Source organism: Rhineura floridana, chromosome 5 (genome assembly GCF_030035675.1).
Source record: "Rhineura floridana isolate rRhiFlo1 chromosome 5, rRhiFlo1.hap2, whole genome shotgun sequence".
In the NCBI taxonomy this organism is placed as follows: domain Eukaryota; kingdom Metazoa; phylum Chordata; class Lepidosauria; order Squamata; family Rhineuridae; genus Rhineura; species Rhineura floridana.
Window position 1 is genome coordinate 85676167 of NC_084484.1, and position 19052 is coordinate 85695218.

Sequence of the window (19052 nt, forward strand, 5' to 3'; positions counted from 1 at the left end):
AAGAACATATTAAAAAGCAGTTCCAACACAGATGCAGACTGGGATAGGTCTCAACTTAAAAGCCTTGTTGAAAGAGGAAAGTCTTCAATAGGTGCCGAAAAAATAATAGAGATGGCGCCTTAATATTTAAGGGGAGGGAATTCCACAGGGTAGGTGCTGCCACGCTAAAGGTCCGTTTCCTATGTTGTGCGGAACGGACCTCCTGTTAACATGGTATCTGCGGGAGGCCCTCGCCTGCAGAGCACAGTGATCGACTGGGTATATAAGGGATAAGACGGTCTTTCAGGTATCCTGGTCCCAAGCTGTATAGGGCCTTGTACACCAAAACTAGAACCTTGAACTTGGCCTGGTAGCAAATGGGCAGCCAGTGCCCATTATTAGCCTTTTTAAAGCTCCTTCTCAGCAAGTTAAGTGAGGCTTTCTTCAATAATTTAATCAAAGGCTAGTTGCATCATGTAGCAAAGTCCTACAGAGTAATGGCTAAGTAATGGTGCACCTTGCTAGCTAGTCTCTATTTGTTTTGTTGTTCTTGGGTGTTTTTTTTAAATGAAATAGTAGTAGATCCTTTCCATGAAAAACAATCTTCCCTGAGTCCAACCCCATGATCAATATATTGGCTAAGAGTGTAACATTATGTTCCAAATGTTATAACTATTTTTAAAAGTATGTATCAGGATGCTAGGTTATAGGCAGTGTAGAAAGCCGGCAGGCAGAAAGATCAGGATGCAGAAGTACCCTGCAGGTACAAGAACCATGTGTTCATGTAAGCAAGAGCCTGGTCTGGCAGCCTAACACAAAAAGACAAAACTTGACATGGATGTTTTACCAGTCCAGAGTAAATAATAAGCTTCCTGGGGTTGGATGGATCATCTTGGAACAGTGATGCAATTAGGTAATTTTAGACTCTGGATGTAATGGTCTTACTGGAAGGTGGGGGTGGTCATAAATACTTCATTATAAAGCACGAAATTACCATTTCTGTTCTCCCCCTCCCCCACTCCATACTTTACAACTGCTTCTGCATTTCTGATATATTACAGAAAAAAACTTTGCCAACTCTGATCTTTAAAAAATGTTCTGAGCATGTACAATTTTTCATTTTAAACTCACTTAAATCATAGCATCATCATATATACAGGAATAAAATGAGGTGTCCTGCTGCTGCCCTAATGGTATGCATATCTACTTGGGAATAAGCCTCCTTTTGTTGTAGAAAAGGATAATATATTTTTAAATAAAAATAATAGCATCAGCATCAGTAACCTTGTACATACCTGACTGGCAGAGACACCCCTAATTTTTTTAAAGAAAGATGAAGAAAGGAAGGATGCTGTGGTGACCAGCATTAGATCCAGTGAGCTCTAGCATGTCCATGCCACTCTAGATGCTGGTGTAGGGCTTGTCTGCAACTGCCCCCATCATCATGACTGTGGGTGGCCAATTCCCCCTGCCCCTGTACCAGGGGTTCATGGACTTTGGCCCCAAGGCCCAGGCCTAGCTTCACCACTGCATTGAATCCTGGGTAAACCTCATATCCATGGGAACCTTTTGATGTGTAGCCTTGCATTGCCATGACAAAGGAACATACAAGCTCTGTGTAGTTGTTACATCTCTGTGTGTACACCCACTGGCCCTAACCCCAATCCTCACATAGTCTCCAGCCCGATACATGTGTGTTCAATTGATTGTTGGAAAGGAAAATGTACAAGGTTGGCACTAACAGATGCAATCATATGTATAGTATATATCTTTTAATATAATGAGTTAACAGCCCTTACAGTTTAATATTATGCATACACAGACTAGTATAGTAATTTCTATTTGTCATGCAAAATTTTGTGAAGATTTATTATGTTCAGTTTATGACACAGATAGCTTTCCTGCTTCCTTGCTGTAACACTCTAGGTATTTCCACAAAGTATGATAACAATGATATTTTTGTTTTCTATGTGCATAGTAAATTGAGGGAAACAGCCATATTGATAAGAACATACCTTCAATTTTAAAACGACTTTCTTCTGTTTTCTATATTTCTTTTAAAAGTGTGTTCAGAACCTATGGCACACTGGAACCTATGGCACATTGGAACCTATGGCACATTGGAACCTCTGTACCAAGTGTGGAATTAAAAATCTGTAGGCCTCAAACTTTGGTTCAGCCTTTGTAAGTGCAAAGGGTGATGGGAAGAGTGGTACTGTAAGAGTACTGGAAGGGTATGGCAGAAGATATCCCAAGAAAGTGCTGATGCTCAACTGCATGGAGATAAACAGGTTTGCGCAGTGCTGATGCTCAACTGCAAGGAGATAAACATGTTTGTGTAATGATAAGGAAGTTCTGTTTCCTAAGAGGCAGGAAGCAACTCTCTGTGTGCTCTTGAAAATCACTATAAGTATGTGCTGAAAACTGCTTGAGACAGAGAACTCTTGGACTTGCATGGTATCTCCATGCTTGTCTGAATTTCTCTCCGAGCAGCTGTTTGCTTTATTTTAATAAAGTGCCGCTGGCAGATCTGATTCAAACACAACATGAAGCTCTGTTTCTTCCACACAAGTTACCTGGCAGCAAGCCTACTTAACTCTTTGGAACTTACTTCTGAGTATATCAAAATAGGATTATGCTGTAAGACTCCATTAATTTCAGTAGCATTTATTGCAAAATAAGTTGTCTAGGTTTAGGTTGTTTAGGTGCCTTAAACTAACTAGTGACTCTTGTAAAAATATGGTCCCTTTTGTAATATATAATTTAAAAACTTCAGTATTCAATTTAATATGTCTCAGCAGTGTTATAAATCTACAGGTTAGGTAACTGCAATGTTTCCAAGTAACCAGCTTCTTACTTTTCTGAAAAATTATGCAAAATCCACTTTTGAATAAGAAATATGAAAGAATGACACTACTTTGGAAAGAAGTGGTTAAGGGCAGGGAATTTACAAGACATGCATGAAACTAAGAATTTTATTTATTACATTACATTCCACCTTTTCTCTAAGGAGCTCAAGGTGGCATACATGGTTCTTCCCCTCTCCATTTTATCCTCACAACAATCCTGTGAGCTAGGTTAGGCTAAAAGGCAGTGATTGGCCCAAGGTCACCCAGTGAGCTTCATGGCTGAGTGGGGATTTGAACTTTGGTCTCCCAGGTCATAGTCCAACTACTTTCCACTAAACCTATAGTAGTTACTTTGTATCATAAGCAGTTTGAAAAATTCTACACAAACATAAAGGGAATAGCTTTGACTTGCCACAAAAGTGACTCATATTTATCTTCTCTTAGGATTCAGATAGCTTGTCAGTCAACATATTAATATTTTTAGCTTCTTATTTGAGTACCACTAGGGGATCTCCCAATTCAAAATTAGTAATAGAGCTATTAATGGATAGTAATAAGCAGGTCACAATTGCAGTGCCTAACTATGCAATCGCTGCTAAAAAGCTCAGAACTGCGTACATAAACTCGCTATGAAATTAAATTGGTGAAACCCTCTAATTGTTAATTTTTTGTTTTTAAACTGGCATTCTTTTATTGTAACCCTTTTATTGTAACCCTTTGAGCCAAAACATGTTTGATTGTTTTTATTCTGTTATTTATATGATGCAACGGCCCATGGCTATAAGCAAATAAAGAAATTTAACTAAATTATTAATGTGAAAGATAAATGCCTAGAACTCGATTTTCAAAAAAAATCAGGGTGGGTAACTTGTGGCACTTCAGATATTGCTGAGTCCAGCTCCCATCATCTCTGACCACTGGCATTGCTAGTTGGGGTTGATGGGAGGTAGAGTCCAACAACATCTGGAAAGACATAGATTTCCCACTCCTGAATTAGAAGAATTCAGACTTTTTCTGATGAAAGTGACAGGAAAATACAGTGGAAAGTGTGGGATAACACTTGCCTTGAGACAACATTGACTAGCCTCCCCCAAACAAATCAAAGTGAATGGTCATTAAATAGCCAATCAGGGGTGTAGTTGTCTAGGGTCTCGGGGGTTCTTAGATCCTTTACTTTTTTGGGAGCAGGGTCCCATCAGGGTCCCTATGTCTCCAGTGTCCTATGAGCCAATCAGCATGAAAAGGGAGTGTGTTAGCCACTGAGAAGAGTTTTCTAACTTGCTTCCTTGTCCTTTCCTGCTGATTGGTGCCAATCAGAGTGAAAGGAGGTGAGTCAGCTACTGAGAAGACTCTCTTCAGTAGCTAACACTCTCTCCGTTCATGCTTATTGGCTCCTAGGGATGCCTGTTGTTGTGAGAGGAGGCATTAACAAGGATCTCATGCTCAACTCCATAGCAAAAGAAAAAAAAGGGGGAGGGGGAGTGGCTGTGACTATCATGAAGGGACCCTGCACTTCTGAATTTGCCACTACTTTACTGTAGCCAGTGTCCTCTAATTTCCCTGTAAACTAATCAGGATGAATGCTCAATAAACAACACCCTTAGTTGTTTTGTATGAGAGAATGAGGAGGGATAGGCTGTCATTAATCCTACCATATGACAAGCTGGTCTCTTAGATTCAAGAGCAGAGACCAAGAGCAGCTGCCCTCTGATGTAAGAGGGGGTGAGAATAATCTGATTGATTGTGTTATTGTGGAGAACACCACAATAATAATAAATTCACAACTTCAGAAGGCTGAGGGGCATGGTGGCAACCATGCACTTTTGTGTTAGTAAGTGAAGATATCAAAAGTAGGAGCCTGCACTTTATATTGGTGTGGGTAAAAAAAATGCTGTTGGGGCAAAATTAGAGGGAGGGGAAGACTATCCACTGCAGAGAACATCCATTCTCTAATTTTGCCCCCATATTACAGGCATACCCCATTTAAAGTAGCTTCACTTAAAGTCGCCTCGCTATAAAGTACATGCTCCATACTCCACCATACCCCGCTCAAAGTATGTGCGCTTCGCAACAACGGACACTTTATTGGCATGACGCTGCTGCCATCTAGTGCAGTACAAGTGAAGATAATTGCTTCACTTTAAGTACATTTTCACTTAAAGTACACTCTCTGGTCCCATTGCGTACGTTAAAGCGGGGTATGCCTGTAGTTCTATGAGAAAGCAGATGCCTCTGTGTTCCTTTATATAATCTAATTGACTGTTGTTAGTTTATTTGGGGCGGAAAATGACTCTATATGTAGGGTGGTGGAGGTGGTGGTGGTGAATGGGGGGGAGGGAAGGCCACCTCCAGTGGAGGATCTATAAAAGATAGTCTCCTGTCTTCCAATTTCTTCCCAACCCCATACAAACTAAGAGAACAAGACACACTCTGTTTCTTTGTACAGTGGTGAGTACAGAGGTGCCTACTTTTTCAAAGATTAGGGATCATGTTACTGTCTAATTTTTCAGAACACTTGGATTAGTGCAGAAAAGTTAACTGAATTCTTTCAGGTTTGTTTTTGTCTCTCTCTCTCTGGGCTGTTGGGTAATCTAAGGGGAACTTTGGAAAATTCACCCATTGCTGCTGAATTCTAAATATTAAATTATACTATACTGCCTTCTTTGTTTCATATTATATACCTTCTTGAGATGAACTAAATATGCAGGTCACAGAAAGGATGCCTTTAATGTAGGAGTGGCAAACTGTCTTTTTTACCTCAGATAAACATACAGAAAATAAATTAATATTATTAAGTAACAATCTCTGTGTAACAGAAAGAAAGAAAGAAAGAAAGAAAGAAAGAAAGAAAGAAAGAAAGAAAGAAAGAAAGAAAGAAAGAAAGAAGGGTAAGGTATGAGTATCTACCGAGCTGGAGTAGAAAGAAAGAAAGAAAAGATGGGAAAATAAAAAATGATTATATGTGAAGTTGCTAGAGCTCAGTGAAACACTATAGAATACACAAGGGAATCTATGAGCAGGTTAGCTGAAATAGCAGAGTATATATGTTTGTGTGTGTGTGTGTGTGTGTGTGTTTTACATTGTTCTTATTCAAGGCTTAATTTGTATGGAAAGTTACATATGGAACTTTATCAAGGAGGCATAGCCATGCTCATGAGGATCCATCTGGTGTTATTTCCCCTAGGGGAACAAAATCACTCAACTGCTATAATTTGAATATGAACAAAAAAAAAGTTTATGAGGAAAACAATTTAGGATACTTCCTTGGTGAGAAGTACTGAAAAGAAAAATAATTTCATACTGCAGTCATCCCCCCCCCGCCCATATCCAGTTGGAAGAACATGCACAGCCTGAGGATGAGTTGGCAAGCATTGTTACTGAGTAAGATATACAGTCAGAAAGGATAAAGCTAAAGATTGGTACCAAGATAAGAGACGATGCTTGCAAGTTAAGGAGCATATGTTGCAATGCTTCATTTGAAAAAGAGCTCAATCCTAGAACCTGTTTGCACTGCTAGAAGGATAAGAATTTTTTTTAGTTAATCCTCAATTTCTCAAGCAAGAGGAAATGATCAAACTGCATACATTTAACAGAAAAAAACCCCAGATGGCTCATTGTTAATTGTTTGTTCTACCTCCACTGCGAAAGGTATCTCTCCTATTTAAACTTTTTTTTTGTAAACCACTTAGAGGTTTTGTAAAATCAAGCCATATATAAATTTTGTTAAATAAAATAAATACATAGTGCTGCTAGAGGTCTGCAGTAAAAGGTTGGTTGGTAAGCTGCAGTCATTATATAAAACTCAATGAGCTTCAGCTGCATCTAGAGATGGAAGGATCTGTCAGCTTTGGTTCTCTCAGTTTCTCATTTTTGCAGTTTTAAATTCAGTTTTCCAGGTTTATGAAGCAATTTGGAAATTTTGCTTTAAAAAACCCTCATGAAAATTCTTCAGCAATTTAGTGTGAATTTCCCTAATAAACATGTGTTTGTCTGCAGTTTTAATTAATGTACACATTTTTGTAAGCAATTTCTCCTAATATAATGCATTTTGTATGTTAATTTCACTAATTTATGTACACATTTCCCCCTGGAATATGCATTTTTATAAACATTATTTGGATGGAAAACTGCATTGCAAAATTCCAACAACATAAGTAGGTCCACCATTGCTGGCCTAAAAGATTGCAGACATGATACACAGTCATACTATAGGATCAATGTGATTTTACCCTGTTCACTTATGAAGTGGCAATGTGTTGGATTATAGCCTGGGAGACCAAGGCCCAAATCTTCATTTGGCCATCAAGCTTGTTGGGTTACTTTGGGCCAGTCACTGTTTCTAAGCCGAACCTACCACTCACAGGGTCGTCATGAAGATAAAATGGGGAGGGGGAGAAATGTGTATGCCACAATGAGCTCCTCAGAGGAAAGGTGAGACATAAATGCAATAATAAATATTGCATAATGCTTGTAGGGGGCATTGTGGGACAGCCTACCCATTGGCTGCATCATCCCACAATATCCTGGTAGCTAAATGGGACCTCCTCAGCACTGACTCATTCACCAGCAGTTGCATGCTGGCCCAACATGTAAAAGGCAAGACTGTATGCATTATTTTTACGTATCTAGGTCTTGATTCTATACATGGTTCTCTATATTTTAAAAAGTTGTAAACATCATCTGATTCTAGAGATGCTTGAAAAGTCGTATGAATGTGCATTTATGGTATTAACAGTAACTGAACAGAAAAGAAGTTACCAAGGCTCAGCCCAACCTGGAAACATGACACATTCTGAACTGGAAGCTCTTGTGCTTGATCCCTGAGGTGTGAACCTTCATAATTATTTAGTGGTGAGGAAAATGCACTCTGCATTGGTTCAGGGGCACTTTCAACTATTCTTACTTGCATTCAATCTACAGTTCAGCCTTGCCACTGAATACAGGTGCACAAGTTAAGGCCTGACTATAGTAAAGTTGCAGAACTCTGCTCTGCTTACCTGTTTCTTTCATCAGAACTCTGAACTGATGCAAACCTCTGTATTAGCCTCAGGGAAAAATGGGATTATTTGTATATTATGTAGTAAAGATAAGATATAGGAAGTACTTGAGGATTTCACATAAACTCTTTAAATTGATGTAAAGACTAGACTAGACTGGGCAGCTGCATGGAAAATCTGTTAGAATAAAAAAAGTTGGCTTTTTTTTGTACAGCAAAACACATGATACATTGTTTATTTTCTCTTGATAGTATGTCTTGTGAGCTCTCCGTTTACCAGGCAATCACTGCTTGGACTTTAAGTGGAAGTGGAAAGGAGCTATGTGAGGTGGCTTCAAAGGACAGTGCTGGGAGAGAGAAGTGGAACCCTCTTCCTCCTCCTTGAGCAAGGTGCAATCCTATCACCCATCAGCCGATGGGCAGGTGGGAACATGCCTCACTTCAGCAAAGGAACAATTACCCACCCCACACCTAATATCATGCATGACATCAGGTGTAGGGTGAGTGGGCGTGACTTCACTAAAATGGCCTGGTGGGCCAAGTTTGGCCCATGTGCTGGAGGTTCCCCACTCCTGCTAAGGCCTTTGCTAATTAAGCTACATTGCAATAAAGGAGTAAGGTTTAGGGCTGGCTTTTAGTCCTGAATCTGAGTATTTTATTACAATATATTGGGAGGTCATGTAGGCTCAGAGAAATGGGAAAAGGTATATTTTTCTTTTCTGAAATGTCCATTTTGGCATGGAAAGGAGATTTACTTTAAAAACCTCATGGCATTCACTCCCCTCCAGCTTTGAAGTGTTTTAGCAAACTATTTTTCTTTTTCCCTCTACATTCAAATTTTCCGTTCAACATTTTTTTCTCAACTGACACCCAAACATTCTGTGTCTCAACAGCTCACACCCACAGGATAGCTTTGCAGACATAGTCTGTTATATTTCTGTTTCCTATACACCCTCTTATTTTTGTCCTTTTTGTGGAAATGAGAACTGCCTATTGAAAATTATTGTGAAATCCAGGATTTGACGGTCACTTTTGCTAGTCAGCAAGCATTTATTTATTTGAACCTTGAATTTCCCTCTGCAAACAATGAAATAAGTTACTCTGTGTTTTTTAATCTCCCACAAGTCTTAGCTCACAGATTCTTGCTGGGCTATTTTGGGTTTCTAAAAATATCCTATTTATCTTTCAATTTTCAAACATACCTAGTTCAGTATACCTAGGAAATTCTCTGAGTATGTAGAAATGGCTTCTTTATTTTGGGTGGCCCTGTTTTGTTTCCAGACTAATAAGTATTTGGTCACTTGAGTTATTTGAGTGAATATGTGGGGTCCTGCCACCAAATGCCAATAGATCCCTGGTATGCATATGTTACCTGAGCCTATGGCTGAGACAGCAAAAATAAATGCAAAACAAAATGTTACCATCAACAACAGGAGTCCCTGTACTTGCTTGGATCTTCCTTCATTTGCATTTTTGTTAATTCTTGAACTTTTAAAAGTCCACATGCAAGCCAATGGAACACGAAGCTGCTGCTTGCCGTTGAGCGCTTGATTGGACATGTGGTAAGGTTGGGGGGGATAATTTAAGTAGACTGAAACTTGATGCAACCTGAGATGGGGCAGTTCTGAATGGGAATCCAAACCAGCCTCAGCCTCACCATTGACCTGCAATATTAACAGTGAACTACTTTGTAGGGCTGCTGTCAGCTTCTCTCAGGACAGTGCTCCAACTTGCAAAAGGGGGCTAACAGAACCGTACAGCAGAGTTGTTCTGTACTACTTTCTTAGCCAAACATGTAGTGTGAGCTTGGAAAAGTTACTTTTTTGAACTACAGCTCCCATCAGCCCATTCAGTGGCCATGCTGGCTGGGGCTGATGGGAGTTGTAGTTCAAAAAAGTAACTTTTCCAAGCTCTGATGTGGTGATTAAAACAATGGCCATCATTGCTGGATTGCTGTACTCTGCAGGTTCCAGTGCACTCCAGTACAACACTGCAGGGTTGTTGTGAACGAGTTAGAGCCTCATCTGCAATATTCAATATGAACTATACTGCAGGACTGTCATAAGCTACTTTCAGCCACTGTACTTTTGAAAATGCAATATGGGGACAGGGAACTGCATTTACTTCGGAATTCACATAAACAGGATGATTATTTTATTGTTTTCATAGGAAATAAGCATTAAGTTTAAAAGGACAGGTACTCTTCATTGCTACCTTTTGAGAGGGTGTTTGTATAGACACACTGCTGTCCACTCCCAGTTACATTAAAATCTTGAATTTCTCCAATATTGATGGGCACCTATCACTTTCATCCCTGGCAACAGTTTACATTAGCTTCTTAGTGTGAACCAGGATTTTAAAATCATTATCATTATCATCATGCTTATCTTGCTCTTCAGCTGAAAAAGAGTCCCAGAGCTGCTTACAAATATCAATGACAAGCCAGTCCCTCCCCTCATGCTCACAGGAGTGGGAGGGAGGAGGAAAAAAATGAGCCCCAGTACTAGTTCTTAGATACAAAGTTCTTGGAGAGACCAGTAGGAATAGAAAAATTGAGTGAGAAGGAGCCAAACGTTCAGCAAAGCTAATGGGGAGGTGCTGCAGCCACATCTCTCCCTGTACAACAACCTGAATGGCTGCTAAAAGATGACAGTTAAGGGAGAGGTCTGTTGAACATGGCCTTTCAGCAGAGTCAACAGAGGGGCCTTGCAGTCCTATCTCTTCCTCTCCTGGAAATGGCCTCTCCATATAATAAGATGGATCTTTCGTTAACCTTCTTTATCTCTATGTGTCTGTCTTCCCACGTCCCTTTCCAGACACTCGATTCCATTTCCCCTCCTACCTGGTTGTCAGTTCTTTTTCATTAAGTCTCTCAATATGCTGTTCTACTGAATTCTTATGGACCTGTTTTGGAGATTCCTCTAGAGGAATTTTCTAAATATTTTAGAAAATATTTAGTTTTTTTCTAAATATTTTGGTACTTTGGCAAACCTCAGGTTTGCCTTAAGCCTGCTAGTACCACCCTCTTATGTGTGGCTGTTGCTGTTTTTGCTGCAGAGTAATGGTCATTCTGCTCTGATATTTGGAACTACCACACAAGCTACAATGCTACAATCAAAAAAGCTAAGAGAAACTAGCAGGAATAAAGTAACCCCAAGCAAAAGAAAGGGCCAGCCTATTTTCTGCAGTTAAGTTTGTGAGAAGGGGAGAGGTTGCTGGGGAGGAAGGAAGAGGCATCTAGGTTGGTCCTCACTAGGGATGTTGGAGAATTCTGCTGGAAACAGAAACTGACACAATTCATCTGTTTGTCTGAGATCAGGAATGGACACCACGCAAGGGAATGGTACTTTAGTGAGTAGTATTCACTACAAATGTTGTTTAGTCCACAAAGTTACATAAATTATTTAGGTTACTTTCTGTATTGTTTTTGATATTTCCCTTCCACTGTAATTATGTAATTAATTAAGTTCGTTTCAGCCACTGCGGATAGCAAGATGATTAACTTGCAGAAAGCAAACTGTAGTGGAATGGAAACAGCATTGATTGCGATTGAGCATAGGACGGGATGGAAATCACTGTTTCCTTACATCCTTAGTCCTTGCATAATCCAAAATCTAATGAGACTTGAGTTTGGGTCTTTTTGTAAACTACTGTGTAAACCACATTTGCACTAAGGCAATCTTTTTGTCCTTCTTGTAGATTCAAGCATGAGTGGTAGTGTGCAAAATGCATCGTGTCCTAGGGAAGATAAGGTAAAAGAAGCTGCAAAGAGCAGCAGGAAGAGAGGAAGCAGGGAAGAGACAGCACCATTACACAAGGGTGGAAGGGCACTGACTCATGTTGACTGGCACCTCAGAACTAAAGGAATTCAATCTTTGTGAATTGTGATATGAACTGACCTGATTTGCACCTTTTGAACTAATGTGCAAATGGGAAATTACTTATATATTGACTTTTGCACTTCCTGAATGTTCCAACTCAGTTCTCGGCTCAGATAAAAAGCATTTTAAAAAGTATATTTTTAAGAAATTTGTTTAGAACATGTTTATTTAGATATCTACTTAAATTAGAATTTCTGAGTGGATTTGTTTTTAAGGCATGAAAGGACAGCATGTATTTGAGTGAGGATGTATGAAAGTGATATGGACCAGATATAGACTGATTGGTCCATCCCTAGCTCAGTGCAGCTTGCTTGTTAACCAGAGAGATAACAGATCAATGAGTTCACACTGTGGTAAAAAAAAAAAAGTAATAAATGTCACACCCAAACAGTACTATCTGTTTAGGATGATGTTTAGCGATTCTAGCCAAAATTCCTAAACAACATCCTAAGTAGACCATGCTTCACAAAAGGTGTGAGATTTGTTTAAAAGAATATGACAACTGGGAATGACTGCAGCAGACAACAGCAGGCTTGTTTCTATGGTACAGGGACCATTAACATGGAGCACAACAAGACACTAAAAGCTCAGTGGGCCACATGTAGGAATGTTTGGTAGTAAAGGCATGGTATAACTATCAGGGGTTACAGGAAGCACCAGTGGGAAATCTATTTCTCTTGCAGGGGAATTAGTGATGAATTAAGGTGTGCCGGCTAGATATCTTGCTTGACTGTCTTAGCCAGTCTCCCCAGAGCTTGCAGCAGAAAGAATTACAGCCAGTCCCTTGGCTGAACTTAGTAGCCAGCATATTAGGCCATGTTCCTTTAATAAATCTGTGACCTCTTTAATCCCAGCTAGTATTGTGTATCTCTTTATTTTCTTCCCCCTGCAAATTGCAATAGGTTAAGCACAATACAGAAACTTTAATGGCTGGTGGCTGCTCTTAACTGATCAAGCGCTTTGAAGTTGCCTAGCAGCAGTGAGACACTGAAGATGACATTGCTGAGGCCTTTGAAGCAACGATTCTCTGATATGTGAACTCATAAAGTGATTGTCACTGAAAATGAGGAGCTGATGGGTTGAACCCCTCCCCACAAAACCCTAAGCATCAAAAAGAAAATGAGAAAAAAGCACATAATCAAATATGCAAGAAATGCATCTATCAGTGCACGCTCTTGTGTTCAGCATCAACGATTTATGTTGCTGTGGAACAGAAAATCATGCTGAAATTCAGAAATGGTCCAATATAATGTATGATTTCTGAATAGGCTAGAACTCTACAGTAACTCCTTTGGGAACTTAAAGACCAATAGCAAAGAAATACTTTCTATAATCAGACCTACAGCAGGAGTCTGAAAATACGTTTTTGTATTTTGGAACACCTAACAGTCTTGAGTTACCAACATGCAAGATGTGTGGACACAAAATAAGATTAATGTAAAAATGCTGATATACGGGACAAGAATGACTCTAAATAAAAACCTTCAAATAAAACAAAACTGATTTATACATGTTTAACATGGCAATACACTGAATTCCAATATGAGATGAAAGTTTTTTAAAAAGTGGATTGACTAGTATTACTAAGCTCTTTCTACTCATGTTGGCAATAGAGTGTAAACCACAGAGAAGTCCTTTTTTAAATGAGATCCCAAATGCAATAAATAGGTAAAAAGTGATCTCTCTCCAGTAATAAAAAGCTTGTGAAACTGTTGGTTGAATCAACTATAAAATTAAATGCACATTTTCATGCATGAGTTGGCCATCCATCCAGTCAGCAGCACTACATAATGTCTATCACTATACATTATGTATAACAATATATGTATTATGCAGCACTGTATAGTGTATATCACACTGAAGTGTGTATATCACACTTATAGTCTATTCCGCTATCACTTGAAATGTTTAATTTTGACTAGAGAAAGAGGCTGCTGTGAATGCCCTGATCAGAGTTGCCATGGCTATCTGGCAGTGAAAACATTACCAGTTAACCAATATGTGTAGCATTTTTGGAAGGGGCTGGAATCTACCTCTTTGGGAGAGAGGGTGCCTTGGATAGAGATATAAAGACCTGGGGAAAAATGAGAAAAACTGGGAAAAATGTTTCTCCCCCTTTCCCCCCGAAGCCTTTTTTGTTCCCACCCCCAAAATAAAATAAAAAAAACCCACCCAGGTATAATCAGTCTCTTGGCTGGATTTCGTAGCCAGCATATTATGCCATGTTCTTTTACCTTTACATGTTTTTCCCCATGTTTTTTCCTGAAAATTTCATGGTTTTTTCCCTGCATATCTCTAGCCTTGGCTCCACTCAAACTCAAACTCCTAGCCAAATTCAGCCTGTGATAGATTTCAGGAGCAGTATCTTTTCATACTAATTTTATTTCTTATTAGCAAGCAGCAAAATAATATGCAAGATCTGAAAAGCAATGGTAGTTGAATGGACATATAAAGTCAAACAAAGGACAAGTACACATTATCATTACTCTTGAAGGCAGTTTTGTTAAACTGAATGTATATAAAAGACTATACTAACTTTCAACATTTAGGAATCCTCAGAATTCTTGATGTTATGTCTAAATTTTTCTCTGTGCTTTTGATGGAAATGGAGGAGAGACTTGAAGCATACAGTAGGAACCACGATGATCCAAAAGCATAGAATTGTCATTTTTTTCAAAGCAAGCTAAGATAATTGACAGCCCAGTGTATTAATCATAATAGTTTAATACTTACTTGATGTAGTAGGGCACTTTGTTTGGCGATATTGCCCTCTCCCAGGGACCCTGGACAGAAGCTGTTAACAAAAAACAAAACAGAAACGAAACATAAAATCAAATAAAAGAGACATGGAGGTCAAGTTCAAAGCAAACAGAGAAGAACATTAATCTCTGGAATTACAATTTTACACTTGGCCACACTGATATGGGCCTGTTTGCTCAGTTGTCCATGAAGGCAGGAAGGATTAAGCTGCTGTTCAGAAATTTCTGCTTTAATCTGAGTGAAATTGAACTCATTCGGCTGCAAAGATAAATGTAAAAACGTCTTCAACTACTAAACTTAAAGAAAATATAAGAAACTGAAGAAGCATGCTATCTGTCTTATGGTACACACTTTTAGGGCTTTGGTGGCTATTGTTTTCTGCTGCCTTGTGTTCCACATTTCCCTCTTGATTAATTGTTGAACAAGTAATATCTTGGTTTATGATAATATTTAAAAAATCAATGTGCATGGATGTTGCTAAATAACGAAGTTGTCCCTTTAAGCACATCACATTCAAAGTCTAATGAAATTCTCTGTAATTACTTTAAAACAAAAACAACCAAGTACTATGGATATAACTTACAATTTCAAATACATAGTATGGCTTGAATAATAATAAATAATAATTAAAAAACAGCTTTCAGCACGTAAAACTTGGGATATTTTGAACCATTTTAATTTCAGTTTTAACATATTGCTGTGATGGTACACTCCCAAATAATAATCAAGTTCAAAACCAATGAAGGTTTCCTGGAGAGTGGCTTGCTCTACAAGTTTATGTGATTATTTATTGTTGTAGGAATAATACAACTAGAAAAATACATTTCCCTTCACATTTATCTGTTTCTGTTTCATGCTGATATTTTGTGGAGCAGACTTATTAATGGCTGCCCCACTAGAAAATGTTCCACTTCGCACAGGTGTTTGGTTGGCCGCTGTTACAACAGATTGTTGGACTAGATGGGCCTTTGGCCTGTTCCAGTACAGCTATTCCTAAATTCTTATGTTTCGGATGATTGTGCCATTGTGCTATTGCCATGTCACATCTTAGCAGATCATACAGGCATAATAGCGGAGATGTGATTATAAAAAGACATTAGCAAACATGCAACAATAAGCAGACCAAATGGCTTCCTACATATGTAAGTTACATTCTGCATGCCTTTTCCTGTAACAGTGTTCTATATTAGAAGCAATAGTATCTTGGAAGGTTTTAATTAGTTGAGAGCATTTATTTTTCATACATTTGAACTATAGCTTTTCATGTTTCTCAAGAGCTGAAAACACCTATCCCCAGGGCATCCATATATCATGCACCTAAATCTATATAATGGGCCATTATAGAATTTATTGAAGTTGCATTCTCTCTTGTATTTCTGGATTAAACTAGTCAATATGTATTATCCCAGAATCCTATGTACCAAGTTTTTTTTATGAAGGCAAGCAGTCATCTTCACTGGAACTAAATGCTTTGGAAATAAACAATTCTGTGATGTTTTGCATAACTGGATTTAATGTTACATCAATAGATTGTGCTGAGGCTAGCCATCATGCAGTTTTTGCTCTGTTGGATGATGCTAGTGTTGCATAAATTTGAGTTGACAAAAAATGTAGTACCTTTACAACTCTGCTCTAAGAATCATCATCTCATTTCTGGTACAAGCCCAAATGGAAACAGCTGTTTCTTATCTTTGGATACCAGTAGTGGCTTACCATCCATTACCAAGCTAGTCTAGGTAATAGACATGTATCTTTAATTCCTAGTAAAACTATTTTTAGAAGTCACTCAAAAGAAGCTTTCTGGAAAATGGTTTTTAATATGACCAGAGAGCTCCCCCCTGTGTATTACTTATGCTCAACAAAGATACATTACAGAAGAAAATTCAAAAGTGCCTTTCTGTTTTGGTACTGTGCAGTACATAAGAATAATTATCAAGCAAATCAGAAACTACCTTGAATGTTGATTAGGAAAGGGAAATGTGTTTCAAACTTCCCATGGTTCATTAAAATGGTAGCATATTACTTTCTTCAACTTAAAAAAACAACACATCACAGTAGAAAATGTTCCATGATTATTACCACATACAAGTATTGTTTTTTATAAAAGTAAATCAAAAGAAGGCATAACAATATTTTTCATCCTAAGAATTCAACAATATGTTAAACTTTAAAAAATAATTTGTATTTTTATTAATGAAACATATACTGTTATGTATGGAGCTTCTGTGCTTTAGGATTGTTCCATTCCTTGTGAATACAAAAACATGTGAAGGAGGTGCTTCCTCCCTTGAAGTGGTTGGGATGGTTCTAACAGGGGGTAGAACTGCATATGAACATTGGAGCCTGCCATGCCTACAACAAATGGCTAGATCAGGGTGTTGGCCTTTTACAGTGAATCCTTATGCTTATACTGCTTGCATTGCTCACAGTGTGCTTTAAGAAAGTGAATGTATGTGTTGTATGTACAGGAAAGTGTGCTAAAGTTTATCAAGTGCAACCTGCCATTAACACATGAACAATGTAATGTGGTAAAAACTTTAGACATAGCTGTGAGTTAGCAAGAAGTAAAGGTGAGGTTTTAAATTATACTGCTGTGTACCTTAATTCATTCTGCCCTGTGAGTCATACTTGGTTGTATATTACAACAAACTCCAACACAAATTAATTAAATCTTTGAGGCTGTGATATGAGAGATTTAGGTGTGCATCTAACTTGCATAGAAGAGATGGCACATTTATTATACATACCAGTGGTCATTCTTCTAGAGATTTAACAATGTAGCAAAGACTGTGTATATCTTTAAGTATATAAGATATTTTAATGCCTTTGATTGAAGTGCACATCTTGTCTCTGCTTGTACCCTGAATGGCACTTTTATTATCACTTATTTCTATAGATGTACAGCACTTTCCCTATATTCTTTTCATTTTTTATGATAAAAAGTCAGTAAATAAGGAGGCAGCCTCAAGAACTAAGCTACAGATTTTATAGCAACTTGACTGCATGAAACCACAATCTCATGTACATGTGGGGCTGGTTAGTTTTAAGATTTTCTATGTACATAAATAGTAGAAATGAAATTTATTTCCAAATGACATGATAGCAAAAGATTCTGTTTTCCTTCTGCATAGATGTTAGATACATACAATAATATTTCTGTTATGAGATACAGAGTAAGAATGGAACTCCTTCAGCTTCTTAGATAATGGTAGATCCTATTTGACTTTCATTGTTAGTTTAAAAAAATGGTTCACTTACAGTGCAATCCAAATCCAAGATCTGTGAGAATGCGAGAGTTTGGATTTGGCAGATCTTGGGCATTCATAGCTGAGCCAGGGCTCAGCCAGGGCTGTGCCAGCATAAGTTCTCACCCTGGCTGAGCTAGAGATATGCCAATGTAAGTCCCTCAGATTGTGGACCTTCAGCCAGTAGAACTTACACCAGAAAGTCCCCCCAAAAGGAGGATTTCTGCAGAGCTTGGAAAAATTACTTTTTCTGAACTACAACTCCCATTAGCATGGCCACTGGGCTGATGGGAGTTGTAGTTCAAAAAAGTAACTTTTCCAAGCTCTGGATTTCTGGGGGTGTAAAAGGAAAGGGCAAGGAGGGATTTATATCTATTCCAAACCACTTTCAGCTCAGTCATGTGACCTAGCAACCTAGAGGAGCTGGAAAAAAGGATGGTGTAAGTCAAATCTCTCCAAATTCCTCCTGAATTGGGTTGATAATTGGAATATTCTTACAAATGGAGATTGGAATGAACAGTTTTCCTATTTCACCTATTTAACTCCTAGCTGTGGAAAAATGTTTGCAGCACATCTGTTTGGACAACAGTGGTGTATTGGTTCCTGGTTGTGGGGGGTCACCATCCTGTCTTCAGGAGGCTTGTCATGGGGGTTCCCTTCCCTTCAGCCTGGCTTGGCCCTTTGGGCTGTGGCAGAAGTGTCTGGCATGGACTGCTGCTCTTGTCCATGCTTGCTGGGCTGCAGGAGTTGCCAGCGGGTGGCAGGCTTTTAAGATGGTTAAGGAGGGGTAGGAAGGAGGAAGGCTTTCATTTGCACAACTCAGGAGGACGAGGTGCTGCTGTTACTGCCACTGCCTAGCATGGCATCAATGAGCGCCTGCCCCCTTTGCCTTGTGTTATTCATTCAGTCGAAACACGCTGTGCCAGGCAGCAGCAGTGGCACTTCTTCCTTCTGAGCTGTGCTAGCAAAAGCCTCCTCCATCCCACTTCTTCTTTCTCACCTCAGAGGATTGCTACCTGCCAGCAATTTCTCCCCCCAGCCCAGCTAGCATGGTAAGAGCAGTTGCATCAGCCCCTGCCAAGGAGGGGTGTGCCAGAAAGGGGGCCCCTACAGAAGCCTGAGAGATGGGGTGGGAGAGAAGGGGGAAGGGCATGGAGGTGAGGCAAGAGAGAGAGGTGTGAGGGGGAACTAGTAGCAGGAGGATTGGGGGTAGTAGAAGGGGTTGGAGAAAGAAAAATAGGGGTATGGAACAGGAAGGGATGATGATGGAGAAAGAAAAATGGCATGAGGCGGGGGAGTTGGAATCAGGGAAAAGGGAGAGGCAGGGGCAGGAGGGGTGAAG

At 39.1% G+C, this 19052-nt stretch overlaps 1 protein-coding gene across 13 annotated transcripts in view; it reads right to left on the reverse strand.

The window, feature by feature from the left end:
- The window catches only part of DMD (dystrophin), a 2032119-nt gene that overhangs the window by 177372 nt on the left and 1835695 nt on the right, over nt 1-19052 (reverse strand). For all 13 annotated transcript variants that reach the window (XM_061627388.1, XM_061627390.1, XM_061627384.1 and 10 more), the window contains one exon: nt 14439-14499. In XM_061627388.1, the coding sequence (XP_061483372.1) occupies nt 14439-14499 (61 nt within the window). The remainder of the gene's footprint in view (nt 1-14438; nt 14500-19052) is intronic.